General features: G+C 45.4%; 1 protein-coding gene across 1 annotated transcript; it reads left to right on the top strand.

Annotated features, from left to right (window-relative positions):
* Window positions 1-2,918: 2,918 nt before the first annotated feature.
* Window positions 2,919-18,960, top strand: RHAG (Rh associated glycoprotein). Its single transcript, XM_054180216.1, has 10 exons — window positions 2,919-3,106; window positions 7,498-7,681; window positions 8,702-8,852; window positions 9,697-9,844; window positions 10,587-10,753; window positions 11,734-11,871; window positions 13,483-13,604; window positions 15,363-15,448; window positions 16,678-16,751; window positions 18,676-18,960. Exons 1-10 carry the CDS (start codon window positions 2,971-2,973, stop codon window positions 18,751-18,753), a joined length of 1,284 nt encoding a protein of 427 aa, XP_054036191.1. The 5' UTR covers window positions 2,919-2,970; the 3' UTR covers window positions 18,754-18,960.
* Window positions 18,961-20,320: the final 1,360 nt, after the last annotated feature.

Here is a 20,320-nt window from a genome sequence, read left to right as displayed (position 1 = left end):
TGTAGCAGCTGAATCATAGAATCATAGAATCACAGAATCAACAAGGCTGGAAAAGACCTCAAAGATCATCAATTCCAACCTGTCACCCAAGGCCTCATGACTACTAGACCATGGCACCAAGTGCCATTTCCAATCCCCTCTTGAACAGCTCCAGGGATGGTGACTCCACCACCTCCCTGGGCAGCACATTCCAATGGCTATAAACTCTCTCTGTGAAGAACTTTCTCCTCACCTGGAGTCTATACTTCCCTTGGTGCAGCTTGAGACTGTGTCCTCTTGTTCTGGTGCTGGTTGCCTGGGAGAAGAGACCAATACCCACCTGGCTACAATCACCCTTCAGACAGCTGCTTAATTCTGTATTCTGTATCTGATGAGCTATGACATAGGAAATTTCCTCTTTCACATGCTGGTATGAGCACTTGGAAGACTGAACTTTTCCACTGAAATTATTTTGCCTTATATGCCCATATTTATTTGCTCTCACTGCATTGTAGCAGAGTGGAATTAACCAGGTTGGAAAAGACCTCTGAGATCATCAAGTCCAACCTATCACCCAACACCATCTAATCAACTAAACCATGGCACCAAGCACCCCATGCAGTCTCCTCCTAAACACCTCCAGGGATGGTGACTCCACCAGGGCAGCACATTCCAATGGCCAGTCTCTCTTTCTATGAAGAACTTCTTCCTAACCTCCAGCCTAAACCTCCCCTGGCACAGCTTGAGACTGTGTCCTCTTGTTCTGGTGCTGGTTGCCTGGGAGAAGAGACCAACCCTCGCCTGGCTATAATCTCCTTTCAGGTAGTTGTAGACAGCAATAAGGTCTCCCTTGAGCCTCCTTTTCTCCAGGCTAAGCAAGCCCAGCTGCCTCAGTCTCTTCTCACAGGGCTTGTGCTCCAACCCCCTCACCAGCTTTGTTGCCCTTGAGTACCTCCAGTGCTGGCTTGTCCCGGAAGGCTGTTGTGTTCAGATAGCACGTTGGGTTGCAGTCATTCATTGAATTCATGCTTGAGCCATTGCAAGGAAATAATAAATTCATCTTGTCAGTACAATAGCATTGGACTACTTCTGGGTATTCAGTGATTTAGTACCTGCTTCCTGCTAGCTGAAAAACACTCATGTAAATTAATTATGGAGGTCACAAATCATGTCTTCCATTTGGTCAGCATTCAAGCTCCATGTAAGGAAGTCCCTGCTTGCCTGATATTCAGACAGCTGAAAGAGATGAGAGCTGTACATAGGAAAAACAAAACTTAGGAGAGTTTCTTGTAGGGGTGCTTCATGTATTGATTGTTCTGCCTACGCTTGTGCCTTGTGGCAAGGTAGTATCAATGATAACTTTTGGGTGCTGGGCCATCTCATTTCAGCCCTGCTGTTACCTAGAAAGGTTGGAGCAGAAGATATTTGGGGTCCCTTCCAACCTTGTCTCTGTGATCAGTGATAACCACACATGTACAAAACATGCAGTTTATGCTGGGATGTAACTTGTGGTGTGGCTTAGAGTTTACAGCACTCCATGAGTCATCAAAAGCCGACATTCACCATCTTTCTGTCCTAATGAATCCTTGAGTAGGTCAGGCCAATTATTTTATGCACGGCACTAAATGGCACATTGCTGCTGTGCCACTAAGAACATTACAGCTCAGGCTTTGAGAAGCTGATGCTTGTATAAATGATGACAATGCCACACACAGCAGGAGGTGGTCTGGAATCAGCTCCCTGGAGCCTGCTTCCTACAGTTCCAGTCTACAGACACCCCCTCTGACCTGGCTGCTATGGATGGATTGCTGTACAAAAGTAACACTGGGAGCCATAGTAGCTAGGGAAATTGAATCTAACACGCCTTTCTACTGAGGAATATTCCCTAACCACCCTCTTTGACTCTTCATGCATGCATTGCAATTATCATGGCAAACTTAGCATTATGTAGCTCAGACTTCTGTACCATTAGTGCACTCTGCAAGATTTAGTGGAGAGAGAAGTACTTAACCTCCTCAACAGGAGGGCACAATGAAGTGGGAGAGATGGGAACAGGCCCTCTTGTTGGAAGAAAAAACATGCCAGTTTTCCTGTAGACAACAGTCTGGTGATGTGAGTTTTCCTTACAGCAAACACAGCACACAGGACCACAGGACTTTTCAGGAACAGCACAGTATTGTACTGAGGAAACCTGCAACTCGGGATCACAGGGCTGGAGCACCTCTCCTATGGAGACAAACTGAAAGAGCTGGGGTTATTCAGTCTGGAGAAGAGAAGGCTCTGAGGAGCTGGGGAGGGACTTTTTAGGGTGTCAGGGAGTGCTGGAACTAAGAGGAATGGGAAAAAACCCTAGAAATTTGCTAGATTCAGATTGGGTGTTAGGAAGAAGTTCTTCCCCATGAGGGTGGTAAGACACTGGCACAGGTTGCCCAGGGAGGTGGTGGAAGCCTTATGCCTGGAGGGATTTAAGGCCAGGCTGGATGTGGCTGTGAGCAACCTGTTGTAGTTTGAGGTGTCCCTGCCCATGGCAGTGGGGTTGAAACTAGATGATCCTTAGGGTCCCTTCCAATCCTAACAATTCTATGATTCATCTTTGAAAACCAAAGCTGCAACTTGAAGAAATTATTGGCTCCAAGGAACACAACTGAGTGTTGCTGTGTTCCTTACTGCATGCAGCAAGCCAGGCTCTGTGAGAGTTTCTTTTAGGCTGTTGCCTTTTCAAATTCCACTGAGACACTGCGAGTCTGGGTCAAAAATGAGTTACTTTGCATCACCAATTGAAAGAATATGCAAACCAGCACAGAAATAGCCTGGGAAACACAAATTGCTGTACTGACCCATACTATTTCCCTCCCATGGTGGGTGTGTTTGCCTGTCTTGCTGTTTCTTGTTTTTTTTCCTTTGCTATATCACCCAGAGCCACTGAACTAGGCAGCTCCTCTGAAGGCAAGCACCCTTTATCAGACTCTCACAGCCTCCTGCTCTCCTGCAATGCCTTCAGCCACCAACACCAACATGAGGTTCAAGTTCTCGATCCTGGCCCTTCTTCTGGAGGTGATCCTCATTGTTTTGTTTGGGATATTTGTGGAATGCGACCACAGTGGCGACTATCAAGAGTTATACCCGCGTAAGTCTACCTTTACATTTACAGGAGTTAGAATCTCTTTAACCCTAAGAGAGATTTGTGACTAGTTGATGAGACCCTACTAACGCAGCTAGGAAACAAACAGATGCTTTGGGGCCAAAAAAACCTTTTTCTCTGAGGTGTGAAAGCAGCAGGCTTCAGAGACAAATTCAAGTAAAGTAGCTATAAAATTCCCAAAGTAGCTAAATTCTGAGAAGTTAGCTGTCCTGGGAGAGGACAGCCCTGAAAATAGTTCTAGTGTTGGCCTAAGCAGGTTAAAACTTGGAGGAATACCTGAAGGGAGGCTGTAGCCATGAGGGGGGTTGGTCTCTTTTCCCAGGCAACCAGCACCAGAACAAGAGGACACAGTCTCAAGCTGTGCCAGGGGAAGTTTAGGCTTGAGGTGAGGAGAAAGTTCTTCATAGAGAGTTGTTAGTCATTGGAATGTGCTGCCCATGGAGGTGGTGGAGCCACCATCCCTGGAGGTGTTCAAGAGGGGATTGGATGTGGCACTTGGTGCCATGGTTTAGCATTATAAGGTCTTGGGTGCCAGGTTGGACTCCTTGAGGTCTTTTCCAACCTTACTGATTCTATGATTCTATGAATATGAGCTGCTTTGAACAATTCTAATGCTTTCCAGAGAGGGAGGGTAGTGTTCTTTGCCATAGCTTCTACCCTGATTCCTGCAGCAAATAATGAAAGCAACAGAACAGAACATTTCGCTACCCTCACCCAGCTTTCAAAATGTTGTCTTGGGAAGCTTTTTCATCACTGTCATAAAACATGTGTGCAGGGGCTGGATCCCATAAAGGGCAAGAGTTGTTATCACAAGGTGGATAACCCCCTCCTCTCTTTCCAAGCAAAGGCTCAGCTGTAGGCAGTAATGGTTCAGCCTGCAGAGGTTTCTGTTGGTTTGTTGTTCTGCAAATACTTGGTGAAGTTCAGGCATTGGCTTGAGAAGGAGTTGGTGACTTTTCCTGCCCTCCTCCTCCCCACACAAAGATCAGATTGCTGTTAAAAATAAACAAACTTGGAAAATAAGTCTGTGGTTGAGCAGTCTGCCTCTTGCTGGCAGTGCTGAAGGTTTGTTGTTCATTTTCTTGGCTCTGATATTTTAACAACTTGTAGTCCTGATTGCAGTCCTCTTAATGGTGGTCAGAACGATGCAGAACTCCTTGCCTGTATGTTGTACCCCTGCAGTTCTGAATGCATCCCTCTTTTTGTCTCAGTCCAACTGGCCTTTCAGTGACCATTAAGGGGAATGTGATCTCAGGGCCACTTTGCTCCCTGGTAGTCTCGTGGTTTGTATTTTCACACAGAGCACTGTTCAGTTGAGAGAACAGTGAATACATGGCATTATTCTGCTCCAGATACAAGTCAGATGATAAAAAATCAGGGGCAAATTACTCACATTTGGGTGAACTCCTCTGAGATGCAGTGGTACCCTCAAGAGACAGGAATTTAGGCTGTGCCAGAGCCTGTTCTCATTCTGAGACGCAGCTTGGTCATGTTAATGTTATTGAGATACCTCAATGCCTTAATCAGGTGGCTTTATCTAGGCAGTATATTGTGAATGACTCCTGGTCCACTGTCACCCAGGGAGATGACTAATCACAGAATCATAGAATGGTTTAGGCTGGAAGGGACCTTAAAGATGATCTAGTTCCAACTCCCCTTTCCTCTAAACCAGGTTGCTCAAGGCCTCATCCAACCTGGCCTTAAACATCTTGAGGTGCATAGTATAGATAAGGGACTATTCTCAGTAAGTAGTACAGATGGAAACAGTACAGATGGGAACAGTGTTTTGGGAGAGAAGAGCATGTAGCTGCACAGCTGTGAGTCAAACTGTGGCATTTGGTTTTGGCCACTCTGTTCAGTTTACCACTAAAGATATAAACTAAGCAAACTCGGCAGACGCTGACCTAAGGATCAGAGAATTGTTAGGGTTGGAAGGGACTTCAAGGATCATCTAGCTCCAATCCCTCTGCCATAGGCAGGTGTGTGATGTATCTACCACACAATGAAGAAGTGGAATAAAACTAGTACTTAAAGGTGTCTTACAGGAAAGATGGGAAGGGACCAAGGATGCACCTTCCCTGAAAGTGTTCAAAGTCAGTGAGCAACCTGATCTTGTGAAAGGTTACCCTGGTGAGACCTCATCTTGAGTACTGTGTTCAATTTTGGGCTCCCCAGTTCAAGAGGGACAAGGATCTGCTGGAGAAGATCCAGCAGAGGGCTATGAGGTTGATTAGGGGACTGGAGCACAGACCTTTGAAGAGAGGCTGAGGGATCTGGGGCATTTTAGTCTGGAAAAGAGAAGACTTAGAGGAGATTTAATCAAAGTTTATAAATATCTGAGGGCTGGGGATCAGCAGAGAGGGGACAGGTTCTGCTCATTTGCTCCCTGTGATAGGACAAGGAGCAATGGATGGAAACTGCCGCACAGGAGGTTCCACCTCAACACAAGAGGGAACTTCTTTACTGTAACAGGCACTGGAACAGGCTCCCCAGAAAAGTTGTGGAGTCTCCTTCTCTGGAGACTTTCAAGGATGCATTCCTCTGTGACCTGAGCTAGGTCCTGCTCTGGCAGGGGGGTTGGACTCGATGATCTCTTTGGGTCCCTTCCAACCCCTGACATCCTGTGATCCTGCAATAGGTGGCAGGGGATGGTGAGGTTGAAACTAGATGCTCTTGAAGGTCACTTCCTGCTCAAAGCATTCCATGACTCTCGACAGCGACAGTGTACAAGTTTATCGTGGATCTCCAGTAATTTATGGTACTTCTGGGCCCTCTTCTGGCTAAACACGACAATGCAGAGAGCAAAACCAGGAACGCTTCAAGTGTGTAACTTCAAGCCAACTATTACACTAACCAGGTCAATGTGTCCAAATTTTCCTGTATATTTGTATGCAAGAGGCACCAAAACAGACATTAAAATAGCTTCTCTGTACTGAGGTCCCTACTAACAATAACATCCAAGAAAAAAATGGGATTTACAGGACTCAAACCTGTTTGGCGTAGAGCCCATGAAACAAAATGCTTGAGAATGACACAATATTTGAAGATATAAAATACCCAGGTTGCTGTAATAAACCCAGTTTGTATTAAAAAACAACAACAGCAGCAGCAACAACAACAAAAACCACTTAAAAAAATGGAGATTAAAAGAAAAACCTCCAAAAAACTACTCCTATTTTAACTACATTCATATTTGGAAGGGGAAGGGGGAAAAAAGTATCTTTGAAGGAGGCCTAAGTATATGCTGATTACTGATATTTAATTTACTAGATTAGATATTAGCTTCAATTCCTTTTTCTTTCAGCCAGGTGAAAAAGGAAAGCAACAATCTCCTGAGCAGTAATGTTAGAGAGGTACAGCTTTGCACTGGGGCAAAGCAGCCTTCTACCAAACAAATCCCATCTACAGTGTTGGATGTAGCCAGAACACACTGAAGGTTTCATAGAGTCATAGAAGGGTTTGGGTTGGAAGGGACCTTAAAGATCATCTAGTTTCAACCCCCCCTGCCTATGAGCAGGGACAGCTTCTACTAGCCCAGGTTGCTCAAGGCCTCATCCAGCCTGGCCCTGAACACCTCCAGGGAGGGGACATCCATGACCTCCCTGGGAAACATCTGTCAGTGTCTCATCAACCTCACTGGAAAGAATTTCTTCCTAATCTCCAGTCTAAATCTGCCCTCCTGAAGCTTCAATCCATTCCTTCTCATCCTGTCACTACAAGCCCTTGTAAAAGTCCTTTCCCAGCTTTCCTGTAGCCCCCTTCAGGTACTGGAAGGCTGCTATAAGGTCTCCCCAGAGCCTTCTCTACTCCAGGCTGAACAGCCACAACTCTCTTGTCCTGTCCCCATCGGGGAGGTGCTCCAGCCCTCTGATATTTTTTTTCTTTTGAGGGGAAAGACAACTTTTCTAGAAGGACATGAAGCTGTGGTGTTCCAGGTGGCTTCACACAAAGTTTCAGAGACATTAAACTTGCTAGTATACCAATGTAGTGTTCTTGCCATGATGCTATAGCAAGGAATATCAATAACTGGGTCTTGAATTTTACAGACACTCAATCATCAATTAATAGACTGATAATCACAGAATCTCAGAATCACCAAGGTTGGAAGAGACCTCAAAGATCACCAAGTCCAATCTGTCACCACAGACCTGATGACTAAACCATGGCACCAAGTGCCACGTCCAATCCCCTCTTGAACACCTCCAGGGATGGTGACTCTACCACCTCCCTGGGCAGCACATTCCAATGGCCAATTGCTTGTTCTGGGAACAACTTTCTCCTCACCTCCAGCCTAAACCCTCATTTGTCCCTAGTTTTCCTCCCCTCCTCCCCTAGTCATTCTTCAGAGCCAATACACAAATCTGCTTTCCTTTCAGTTTTTCAGGATGTCCATGTCATGATATTTGTTGGATTTGGCTTCCTGATGACCTTTCTGAAGAAATATGGATTCAGTAGTGTTGGTATCAACATGCTCATTGCTGCCTTTGGTCTCCAGTGGGGAACCCTGATGCAAGGATTTTGGCTCATGAAAGGAGAGAAAATTCGTGTTAGTATCAACAGGTACATGTGAACTTAACAAACTTGCTATTTCTATGCCTTAAGACATCAGCAGAAGCCACTTGTGGAATAAGTCCTGTAAGTTTACTGAAATCTGACTGAGCCTTGCCATCCACCTTTCCATGCTCGTGAGGCCTCCCCTTTTAAAGGGCAAATACTTGCTTCACCATGCCAAGGGAACCCAATAGTGAGGTGAAATCTGAGATGCTGCATTACTTGTAGGGCATAGGTCATATAGGGAGACTGCTTTGAGTCTCTAGAGCCGAGGAAACTGGAATGGAATGGAATGGAATGGAATGGAATGGAATGGAATGGAATGGAATGGAATGGAATGGAATGGAATGGAATGGAATGGAGTAGAATTAATCAGGTTAGAAAAGACCTTCAAGATCATCAAGTCCAACCTATCATCAAACATCATCTAATCATCTAAACCATGGCACCAAGCACCCTATCAACTCTCCTCCTAAACACTTCCAGTAATGGTGACCCCTGCTCCCAATTTGTTGTCATCTGCAGTTTGTGTTTGCCATTCCCCATAACCCATTCACACTGATCCTCCCTGAGAGCTTCACAACACACAGTGACAGAAAGGCATGCAAAGCTTTTGAAATTACCATCTGACCAAAGCTAAAAGGTCCCTGCCAACTTTGGACTTCAGGTGACAGCCAGAGCTGGAAACATCCCTTCACATCCACACCATACATCTGAATTTTGACTATAATCTTTCACTAAGCAAGTGTATAGCACAAGCAAGAGGTAACCTTCCCACTCATTTTCCTCAGTAGCTGGTAAGATCCCTACAAAGCCCACCTGGGCATGCTTGATTTACTTTTCCCCCACAAAGGTGATCTTTCTACTCTTACAGCTGAAAAGTTAAAGCTCTCCTCTTTTAATGTAACAAATTTGCTATCACAGCCTTACTTCAGGTTTCCTTCATCTAATTATGTTTTTCTTGTCTTGTTTTTTTGTTTGGGTTTTGTTTGATTTGTTTTGTTTCATTACTTCTTCTCTTAACTTCAGCATGATAAATGCAGACTTCAGCACAGCAACTGCTTTGATTTCATTTGGAGCAGTCCTGGGCAAAACAAGTCCTGTTCAGATGATGATCCTGACAATTCTGGAGATCACAATCTTTGCATGCAACGAACATCTGGTTGCAGAAATATTTGAGGTACAGCTGGGTAGCAGTACTTTGGGGGTTTTGGTTTTCATTTTCCTTTTTCCAACAGACTCACAAAATTATCAGGGTTGGAAGGGACCTCAAGGATCATTCAGTTCCAATCCCGCTGCTATGGGCAGGGACACCTCACACTACATCAGGTTGCTCACAGCCACATCCAGCCTGGCCTTAAAACCCTCCAGGGGTGAGGCTTCCACCACCTCCCTGGGCAACCTGTGCCAGTGTCTCACCACCCTCATGGGGAAGAACTTTTTCCTAATGTCCAATATGAATCTACCCATTTCCAGTTTTGCTACACTGCCCCTAGTCCTATCACTACCTCACTCCCTAAAAAGTCCCTCCCCAGCTTTCTTGTAGACCCCCTTCAGAGTTTGGAAGGCCTCCTTGGAGCCTTCTCTTCTCCAGACTAAACAGCCCCAACTCAGTCTGTCTCCACAGCAGAGGAGCTCCAGCCCTCTGATCATCCTCATGACCCTTCTCTGGACACATTCCAGCATGTCCATATACTTCCTGTATTAGAGGCTCCAGAACTGGATGCAGTACTCCAGGTGGGGTCTCACCAGAGTAGAGGGAGAGAATTACCTCCCTCCGCCTGCTGGCTCTGCTTCACTTGATACAGCCCAGGATGTGATTGCCTTTCTGGGCTGCAAGTACACACTGACAGCTCATGTTGAGCTGCTTGTCCACCTTTCACTCCTTAATGCTTCCAGTTTCTATGCTCTAGATTGCGGTTCCTACTACAGAAAACAAACCATGTAACTCCCACAGCCTTCATCAAATTCTCATCTTTCTGCTGTATAAACTCAGTGGCATTGCTTTGGGTTCATTATTGCAGGCCACAGACGTTGGAGCCTCAATGACTATCCATGCTTTCGGAGCTTATTTTGGTTTGGCTGTAACCTTGGTCCTGTATCGTCCTGGCTTGAAAAACAAACATGAAAATGAAGAATCTACCTATCACTCAGACATATTTGCCATGATTGGTAAGTGAAAGAATAGTTGTGCATCCCTCTCTCCTCCCTGTGCTCTAATGATTGCTTATTACTACACTGCACCCAGTTTCTTCAGTGCATTCCTAGGGGCACATTATTCTCTGTCTGGTGCATGCAGAGTTTTCAGTGGCATGTTTTACAGTTTCTCCATGGTTAAACAAAAGAGGAAAGAATAATTTAAAGGTCCCTTTTTTTTCCACTGTACATTAGTGGTGACTCCCTTTTCATTAAGTCTTCTCTTGCAAGCAGCAGTTCCACAGAAATTGGCCAGACGTAAAAATATTGAGCCTTGCCTGTTCCACTAATGGATATTTGAAACCATGCATTTACCTGCCTATCAGCTCTATTCATAGATCAATTTGCCTCCTGAAACTGTCACTTGTATCAACAGATGAGAGAGGATTTGTTTGTGAACTTTCTTGCTACTGCATCCTACTCCAGTAAGGCTTTCAGAGGGGTGATATGCTCTGGCAGCATGTGAGGCTTGCCAAGGGGTCACAGGGTGTTAAGGTCCTCCAGTAAGCTTTGGCAAAGGCCATGTGTCAGAACCCCAGCTACCAGTGTCAAAAAGCTTCTGCATAATCTATCCTTTCCTTCAACATTTTGGCTGTTTCATGGTTTTACTGCTCCTGTTCCTCATTTTATTGTAGCTAATTCTGCTGGGTTGGATCTTTCACATTGAAAACCCTTTGCAACTGAACAGTCTCCTTTGTTTTGGTCTATATTCATCCAGGTACTCTCTTCCTTTGGCTTTTTTGGCCCAGTTTTAACTCTGCCATTGCACATGATCCCATTCAGCAGAGTAAAGCAATGGTCAACACTTACTACTCCTTGGCTGCGTGTGCTGTTGTAACGTTTGCCCTCTCCAGCCTGGTGGATCAAAGAGGCAAATTCAACATGGTAAGAATCACACTGCAACCTTTGTTAAATTGTGTCACTTCTCTATATTAAGAATGATTAGGCAGATCTCCAATGTCCATGAGCTATCTAGAGCCTTTGCTCATACTCTGTGCAACATCAGAGCTATTACACTTCCAAAAGGTCTCAGCCCTGAGGCAATCCACCCTGCTTTAGGTATGTGTCGATCAGTGCATCTGCAGAGCAAAAAGCTCTTGCACATGACAACGAAGGTCCTGCTCCCTTCTTCATATCCACAGAACCTGATGGCCCATAGAGATTAGTCCAACATTCAGGTGGACTTTTGGGTATCATTCCAAACTAGATCCTGTTCCAGGTACCATGCTGCAATAACCAAAACAAGTGTCTCAAGGTAGCAGCAATCTCATAGAGTGCAGCTGCACAACTGACAAAGCCAGACTAGAGTAGGGTTGCCAAGCAGCCAACCTTTCATCTTCTTATCCTAAAATCCATCCCTATCTTTTCACCCACTTCTTCCCAGCAGTTACAGTGTGTATCAAGCCCCAGCATGAGCAGGCACAGTTCAGTGAGCACACAGAGTTTGCTGCAGTTGTACAAAGCAGTTCTCACCAGCTCAGCCTGGCTTCTCCAGAGGTCAGATCAGTTTTAATGACTTTGCAACAGCTGGACTTAATCATTAAACTGGACTCAGTTAAATTGGATCAGAGTAGCTTTGAACAATACCCTGAATACAGAGTGAATGAATCAATCAATCACAGAATCAATCAGGTTGGAAAAGACCTTTAAGCTCACCAAGTCCAACCATAACCCAACTACCATGACCACTAAACTATAGACTAAAGCAATTAGGGAGTCTTGTTTCAAGCTTCTGCTCATTCTTCATTGGAAGACATCCCACCTGAGGGAAAATTTCTGTATGTAAAATGCCTTCTAAGAAACTCAGCCCTAAACCAAGCCTCTGTTCTATGCATATTATCTCCACCCCTTCCTACTCCTTGCAGGTTCTCATTCAAAATGCCACCCTGGCAGGAGGGGTAGCAGTGGGTACCTGTGCTGACCTTTCAATCAGGCCTTTTGGTGCCATGTGTATTGGGGGCATCGCTGGAATCATCTCTGTCCTTGGCTTCCACTTTCTGTCTGTAAGTATTGAGGACCCAGTTCTGCTCTTACTGACTTATTGCTTAACTTGCTTTACTGGAGCTCCCTTAGGCTACAAGAAATGGAGTTTAGAAAGTGACTGAAACACTATAGAGAGCATGTTATTTATAACAGTTAAATCTTAAATCAGTGTGAATTAAAAATGTGCTTATCAGTTCACTTCATGAGTACCAAACATTGAAGTTCATGAAAGTTGGGATTTTGGTTCAAGGAGCTGCCAGAATTTTGCTCCAAACCCATGCTTCAGTAAAACAGGAGACCTTCATTTCAGTCCTTTACAATTTCTAAACAGATCTGGACTCCAGCTGCACAGATTGCATCTGGTTGCATCTGTGACCGTCAAAGGTCATCTCGCCCAACCTCCCTGCAGTCAGTAGAGAGACCACCAACTAGATCAGGCTGCCCAAGCACACATCCTGAAATACTTTAAGTGTAACATGGAATTGTTTCATATGTAAAATGGGGGGGGGGGGGGGAGGGGAATTATATTCTGAATGAAACTGTTTGGCATTTTCTGATGGAGAAGCACTCTGAAAGAGAATGCCTTACTAGTAGGCTCAGACCAGGCATGTCTTAGCCACCTCTTTCAACTTTGCTGCAGCGGATGGAAAGATTACAAATACCGGTGGACTGTCACGTGTTTTGTACCATTGTATTTATGGTGCTGGCTTGGTCATTTGCACCAGTATCCATACACCCCCAGTTTTCACAGATTTATGGAATGGTTTGGGTTGGAAGGGATCTTAAAGATCTCCTAGTTCCAACCCCCCTGCCATGGGCAGGGACACCTTCCACCAACCTAGCCTTGAACATCTCCAGAGAGGGGCAATCCATGATGTCCCTGGGCAACCTGTTCCAGTGTTTCACCACCCTCACTGGAAAGAATTTCTACTCTCCGGTCTAAATCTGCCCTCCTCAAGCCTCAATCCATTCCCTCTCATCCTACCACTACAAGCCCTTATAAAAAGTCCCTTCCCAGTTTTCTTGTAGGACCTTTTCAGGTACTCCATACAAACAATTTCAGGGTGAAGGGAAACTTTGCCTACACTGTTACTTTCATAGACTTGTCAGGGTTGGAAGGAACCTCAGGTTCCAACCCTCCTGACATGGGCAGGGACACCTCACACTAGATCAGCTCTGTGATGGATCTCCCACACAATGAAGAACTCAGGTTGCTCACAGCCGCATCCAACCTGGTATTAAAAACCTTGAGGGATGAGGCTTTCACCACCTCCCTGGGCAACCTGTGCCAGTGTCTCACCACCCTCATGGGAAACAACTTCTTCCTAACATCCAATCTGAATCTACCCATTTCTAGTTTGGTCCATTCCCCCCAGTCCTGTCACTCCCTGACATCCTAAAATATCCCTCCCCAGCTTTCTTGTAGCCCCCTTCAGATACTGGAAGGCCACAATAAGGTCTCCTCAGAGCCTTCTCTTCTCCAGACTGAACAAACCCAACTCTCTCAGTCAGTCTCCACAGGAGAGGTGCTCCAGCCCTTTGCTTCTGCACTACTTTCTTTTCCACGTCATTCTAGAGATAATGGAAGACCATAAACTCTGTACAAACTTCATTATTTCCCCTCATTTCAGCCTTTGTTGGAATCCAAGCTGCACATTCAAGACACCTGTGGAGTCCATAACTTACATGGTTTACCTGGAATCCTGGGAGGTATTGCTGGCATCATAGTAACTGCAGTGAATGAGGAAACTAGGTGAGTTTCAGGGAGAAGAGAGAAAGGAATTCATGAATTTGTGACATTCAGTCCTAATCTCCCACCTTCCCTGGATCTACTTGTGATTCCTTATCACAAAATAGGGTGGGGTTTTTATATGGCAGATGTTTTGTTCTGTTTTAAACAGGCATCTTCTTGACAACCTGCCTTTTCTACTGATTACACGCCAAGATTGGTCCCAGTGTAAAACTGCAGTGAAAATACATTTGCAACATAGAATCACACAATAGTCCAGGCCAGAAGAGACCTCCAAAGGTCATCTAGTCCAACCTCCCCATAGTCAGCACAAACATCTCCAACTAGTTCATAAAACCCAGCATAAAGAATCATAGAATCTAGCAGGTTGGAAAAGACCTCAGAAATCATCAAGTCCAACCTATTACCTAATCACACACACAGCATCACACAGTATCACCAAGGTTGGAAGAGACCTCAAAGATCATCAAGTCCAACATGTCACCACAGACCTCATGACTAAACCATGGCACCAAGTGCCATGTCCAGTCCCCTCTTGAACACCTCCAGGGACGGTGACTCCACCACCTCCCTGGGCAGCACATTCCAATGGCCAATTACTCTCTCTGGGAAGAACTTTCTCCTCACGTCCAGTCTGAACCTCCCCTGGCACAGCTTGAGACTGTGCCCTCTTGTTCTAGTGCTGGTTGCTGGGGAGAAGAGACCAATCCCCCCTCTTCAGGTAGTTGTAGACAGCAATAAGTTGCTTCCCTGAGCCTCCTCTTCTCCAGGCTAAACAACCCCAGCTCGCTCAGCCTCTCCTCACAGGGCTGTGCTCCAGACCTCTCCCCAGCCTCGTTGCCCTTCTCTGGACACATTCAAGTGTCTCAATGTCCTTCTTAAATTGAGGGGTCCAGAACTGGACACAGGACTCAGGATGTGGCCTAACCAGTGCTGAGCACAGGGCACAATGACCTGATGCAGGCCAGGATGCCATTGGCCTTCTTGGCCACCTTGGCACACCATGCAAACACGGGGGGAATCTTTATAATGATTCTACAATTCTACAGTTGCACTGCTGCTAACAGCAATAATTTATATAGAGAGAGATAAAATAAATGTATAAATACATAAATATAAAAATCTCTATAAATATAAATGTCTACATAAACCTATTTAAAAATTGGTAAATTGAACTCTTTCCACTAATCCTAAAAGACTCCAAGAAGATGAAATATTGGGGGGGGGGGGTTTGGTTTGGTTTGGCTTTGGGTTGGGTTTTTGGTCTGGTTGGTTGTTGGAGGTTGTTTGGGGGGGGGTTTGGGGGGGTTGTGGGGGGGAGGGTTTGGTGGGGTTTTTGTTGTTGTTTTATATTCTCTAAAGGCTTACAAACTCCTAACAACTTTCTAAACTTTGTTTTCACCTGTAGAATCATAGAATTTTGGGGGTTGGAAGGGAGACCTCAAGGATCATCCAGTTCCAAGCCCCCATGCCATGGGCAGGGACGCCTCACACTAGATCAGGTTGCCCAGAGCCACATCCAGCCTGGCATTAAAAACCTTCAGGGATGGGACTTCCACCCTCCCTCCAGGGATGGGGCTTCTATCTGTAGCCTAAACCAAAACCAAAGTCAACAACGTGATTTCTGTCTTGTACATAGCAATAGCAGCTTTTCCTATGAGTCTTCTCCCCCAGCAGACAGCAAGCACATCATTGTAAGACCAAGTATCAGTCTGACAGTGCAACTGGTTTTTGATGGTTTGGTTTTTCTGCCCCTTCCAGGCATGGCATCCCCCTTACTCCTGGCATGCAGGCTGCTGCCCTGGGCAGTACAATTGGAATTGCACTGGCTGGTGGAGCATTGACAGGTCAGTATGATGCATGTAGCAAGTGAAATATGTGGCCATAGTATCATAGTATCAGTCAGGGTTGGAAAGATCAGAAGGATCATCTAGTTCCACCCCCCCTGCCATGGGCAGGGACACCCCACACTACATCAGGCTGGCCAGAGCCTCATCCAGCCTGGGCTTAAACACCTCCAGGGACGGCGCCCCAACCACCTCCCTGGACAACACATTCCAGGGCTTCACCACTCTCATGGGGAAGAACTTCCTCCTCATAGCCAGCCTGAATCTCCCCACCTCCAGCTTCATTCCATTCCCCCTAGTCCTATCAAAAAGTTTCCCCATGGCTAACTTCAATGTGGGACCAATTTCATTTAAAGAATATGAAGCAGGAAAAAAAAAAATAGAAAGAATAGAATAGAATAGAACAGAACAGAACAAAACAGAACAAAACAAACCAGGTTGGAAGAGACCTTCAAGATCATCGCATCCAACCCATCATCCAACACTATCTAATCAACTAACCCATGGCACAAAGCACCCCATCAAGTCTCCTCCTAAACACCTCCAGTGATGGTGACACCACCACCTCCCCAGGCAGCCCATTCCAATGGGCAATCACTCTCTCTGTGTAGAATTTCTTCCTAACATCCAGTCTGAATCTCCCCTGGCACAGCTTGAGACTGTGTCCTCTTCTTCTGGTGCTGGTTGCCAGGGAGAAGAGACCAACCCCCACCTGTCTACAACCTCCCTTCAGGTAGTTGTAGAGAGCAAGAAGTTCTCCCCTGAGCCTCCTCTGATGGCACACTGGCAGAAACTGAAGGAAAAGCAATTGCCCAATAATTTTGTCTGCAGCTGAAGCCTAGATCTCTAACTCGGCATGTGCTTCCAAGATACTGGTTTGTACATACAGAAGCAGCAAGATGTTGCTCTGGATGGAATGCTCTAGATTCAGACACTTAGAATTCTGAACAGAAACTACTTTGAGATTAAGGCATTCAGGTCAGGGTCACATTTCCATGTGATTGTGTCTACTTTCCAAACAAAAATTCAGGCTGAAACAGAAAATTCCAGCCAGTGTCTTGGTGAGCTTCACTGAGAGGTGGAACACTTCAATGAGTGACCTGATGCCCCAAGATGGTTGGGCATTTCTCTAGGCTAGGAAACAAGTCAGCAAACTTAGCTGACACCTGAATGCACAACTGAGGAACATTTGGCTGTTTTGATAACCTCTGTTGCTGTTTCTTCTGCAGGTGGCATTCTGAAACTGCCCTTCTTAGGACAAGCATCTGACCAGAACTGCTTTGACGACTCTGTGTATTGGGAGGTAAGATACAACCTCTGTTTTCATTATGTTGAAAGATGCACAACACATTACAGTCCTGCTTTCCTGGGGTTTGTGGTCTGCACTCAGGAGTCAGATTTCCAAACAGTTGTTCTGCCTCAGGCTGTGAATTTATCACAGCCACCTTCAGGATCTCTTTTGGACTCGCTAGCTAGTCGTGTCATTTACACTGGACTAACCTTGAGCAGGAAGCAGAAATAGAACCAAGAAACTGAAACCTCAGTGGAGCTCTTCCTCTCTCTTTTAAGTGCACATCTCCTCTTCCTTCTTATAATTTAAACATCTGATGTTTGCATGTTTGGCTAAGTGGTGCTGCTCTTCTCGTGTCAACTGGAATTTCATACTGAATGGAATTTAGAACACTTCTTCAGTACTTGTAGGGCAAGTCTTCCTTGGGCTGAGCAGCTGCTCCTCTGCTTCCTGATTGAATGGTCTGAGCACTGGGGTTATCAGACTATGACAAGCCCCCTGTCACTATTCTTTTATTTATGAAGACACAAACAATGGGGCTGAGGAACAAGCACACCTGACACAGCCCTGCTAGGCTCCCTTTACCCTCAATGAAGAGATGGCTCTAGGTAACAGATTTTTTCAGTCCTTCCAGATCTGTTAGGTTACATGAAATAAAACCTTGAAAGGCTCTATATTATCATAGACTTGTCAGGGTTGGAAGGAACCTCAAGAATCATCCAGTTCCAACCCCCACCCCCCTGCCATGGGCAGGGACACCTCACACTAGATCAGGTGTGTGATGGATCCCCCACACCATGAAGAAGTCAGGTTGCTCACAGCCACATCCAACCTGGCATTAAAAACCTCCAGGGATGAGGCTTCCACCACCTCCCTGGGCAACCTGTGCCAGTGTCTTACCACCCTCATGGGGAACAACTTCTTCCTAATACCCAATCTGAATCTACTCTGGGCAGACTGCCCAGAGACTGTGGTGTCTCTTTCTCTGGAGACTTTCCAAGCCAACCTGGACATGTCCCTTTGTGGCCTGCCCTAGGTGATTCTGCTCTGGCAGGGAGGTTGGACTGGATGATCTTTCAAGGATGATCTTCCAGCCCCTAACATTCTGTGGGTCTGTGACCTCTGGAGATCCCTTCCAACCCCTAACATTCTGTGCTACAAGCCTTCTGAACTGAAGGTCCTGTAGTGCCAGCAGAACTGCTCAGACATACTGTATTCTACATGAGCTTTGGGAAGGGATGTTGATATTTAGCATACAACACTCTTTACATTTCATTAGAGATGGTCACCTTGTTTCTTTAGAACTCCTTGAAATCCTCAGATATTAATTTTGCACCATGTGCTCAAGAAATTCTTCTGAGGGAGCTGGGATTGTTTAGCCTGGAGAAGAGGAGGCTCAGGGGAGACCTTATTGCTCTCTACAACTACCTGAAAGGAGGTTGTAGCCAGGAGGTGGTTGGTCTCTTCTCCCAGGCAACCAGCACCAGAACAAGAGGACACATTCTCAAGCTGCACCAGGGGAAGTTTAGGCTCGAGGTGAGGAAAAGTTCTTTACAGAGGGAGTTGTTCGCCATTGGAATGTGCTGCCCAGGGAGGTGGTGGAGTCACTATCCCTGGAGGTGTTCAAGAGGGGATTGGACGTGACACTTGGTGCCATGGTTTAGTAGTCATGAGGTGTTGGGTGACAGATTGGACTTGATGATCTTTGAAGTCTTTTCCAACCTTAGTGATTCTATTCTCTTATATTCTGTGAGTCTATGAATTTATCTCTCAGAATTCAGAACTGCTGTTTTCTGTCAGGCTGGGTCAAGGGTAATAAATACATGCATAATATATGCAAACAGAATGACAGTTTCAGTGCATTCATAGCCCCCTTTTTATGTCCAAGAGAAGTCTCTGTCTCATCAACTGATCTATTCTCTCTTTTTCATGGCAGGTTCCAGAAGATGAGAAGGCACATGGAAGTCATTCCAACAACTATGATGAGCACAGCAGATTTGAAGCTGCCATGTGAAAAAAAAAAATATTCACCTGTAATACTTATCTTAATGACGCCCTTTTTAGTTTCTAATGCTAAAAACCCAACATCTGAGTGCCCTAAACACATTTAGGATTTCAACAAGGGGCTGCAGATATAGCTATATGTTTGTGATATAAAACAAGCTTGATTTTAGAATGTGGTCTTTATGCCAAGCTCAGGTGAAGCAGTTAGGTCCTTCCAAGGTATTTGTTCTTCAGAAAAAAAAAAAACAAACACCACAAACTGCTCTACAAAGTTATCATATTTTACCCTTTGTCAGTATAGTCATTGAATCAGCCCTTGTGTTTCAAGCTTATTCCAGGATACTACAATCAACAGCATGATTTTTCAAGTTGCAGCCACATCCTTCAGCTGTACAATCGAGAAGAAACAGTCTGATGGCGTATTTGGATTCCAGCAAGCTTTTCACCAGAGCATCCCAGATGAGTTTTAAGCATGTGGCCCTATGTTGGGATGGAGGAGAAAAGGTGCTGTGCTTAGAGGATTGGTTTATGACAGGCAAAAGAATCATGGAATCAATAAGGTTGGAAAAGACCTCAAAGATCATCAAGTCCAACCTGGCACCCAGCACCTTGTGACTACTAAACCTTGGCTTCAAGTGCCACATCCAGTCCCCTCTTGAACACCTCCAGGGATGGTGACTCCAGCCCACCCTGGGCAGCACATTCCAATGGCCAATTAGTCTTTCTGGGAAGAACTTTTCCTCACCTCAAGATTAAACTTCCCCTGGTGCAGTTTGAGACTGTGTCCTCTTGTTCTGGTGCTGGTTGCCTGGGAGAAGAGACTAACCCCCTCCTGGCTACAACCTCCCTTCAGGTAGTTGTAGAGAGCAATAAGGTCTCCCCTGAGCCTCCTCTTCAGGCTAAGCAACTCCAGCTCCCTCAGCCTCTCCTCGTAGGAGCTTTCTCCACCTGAGAAATTATATCAACAGGTGCTTAACTGAGACAAAAATTGAAGTAGCTGAAAGGACTCTGACATGAGAGCTGTGTGGGAACAGTCACACATCTGTCCCAACCTACATGGTGTAATCCACTGAGAGGCAATGGATGGGAGATGAAGATCTAACAGAAGGATCACAATGCCTGTAAGCATAGTTCTGACAGATAAAGCTACCACTGGTGTCTCAGAAGGACAGTAGATGAACTTTGAAGGCTTTATATCAGCACCTTGAAGTGTTCTCTGATTTAAGGGGAAAACTCCTCTAATATAAAATAGCACAGATAGTTGATTCTGCTGAAGTTTGGGGGGTTTTCCTTCAGAAAGTTTAGAAAGACACGAGGCAGGGCTGTCCCACACCTTACACCAACTGTATACTGCTCCATATGTCAGATTTCTATGTATGAATGACAATACATTTGCTGTAACACTAGTTCAGCTCTGCCGATGAGTAATGACTGCTTCTTTTCTACCTTGCTGTCTAGGAGTCCTCTTTCATCCTTTCAAAGCTTTCTCAATTGCTTTTGTACAAACTGAGAAGGGATTTAATAGTGTAAATATTGCATCTGCAAAGATTTTAGAAGCATTTTGTGCCTAATTTACA

Source organism: Dryobates pubescens, chromosome 3 (assembly GCF_014839835.1).
Source record: "Dryobates pubescens isolate bDryPub1 chromosome 3, bDryPub1.pri, whole genome shotgun sequence".
Classification (NCBI taxonomy): Eukaryota; Metazoa; Chordata; class Aves; order Piciformes; family Picidae; genus Dryobates; species Dryobates pubescens.
Note: the sequence above shows the minus strand (reverse complement) of the source record. Positions and strands in the feature narration are given on the sequence as shown.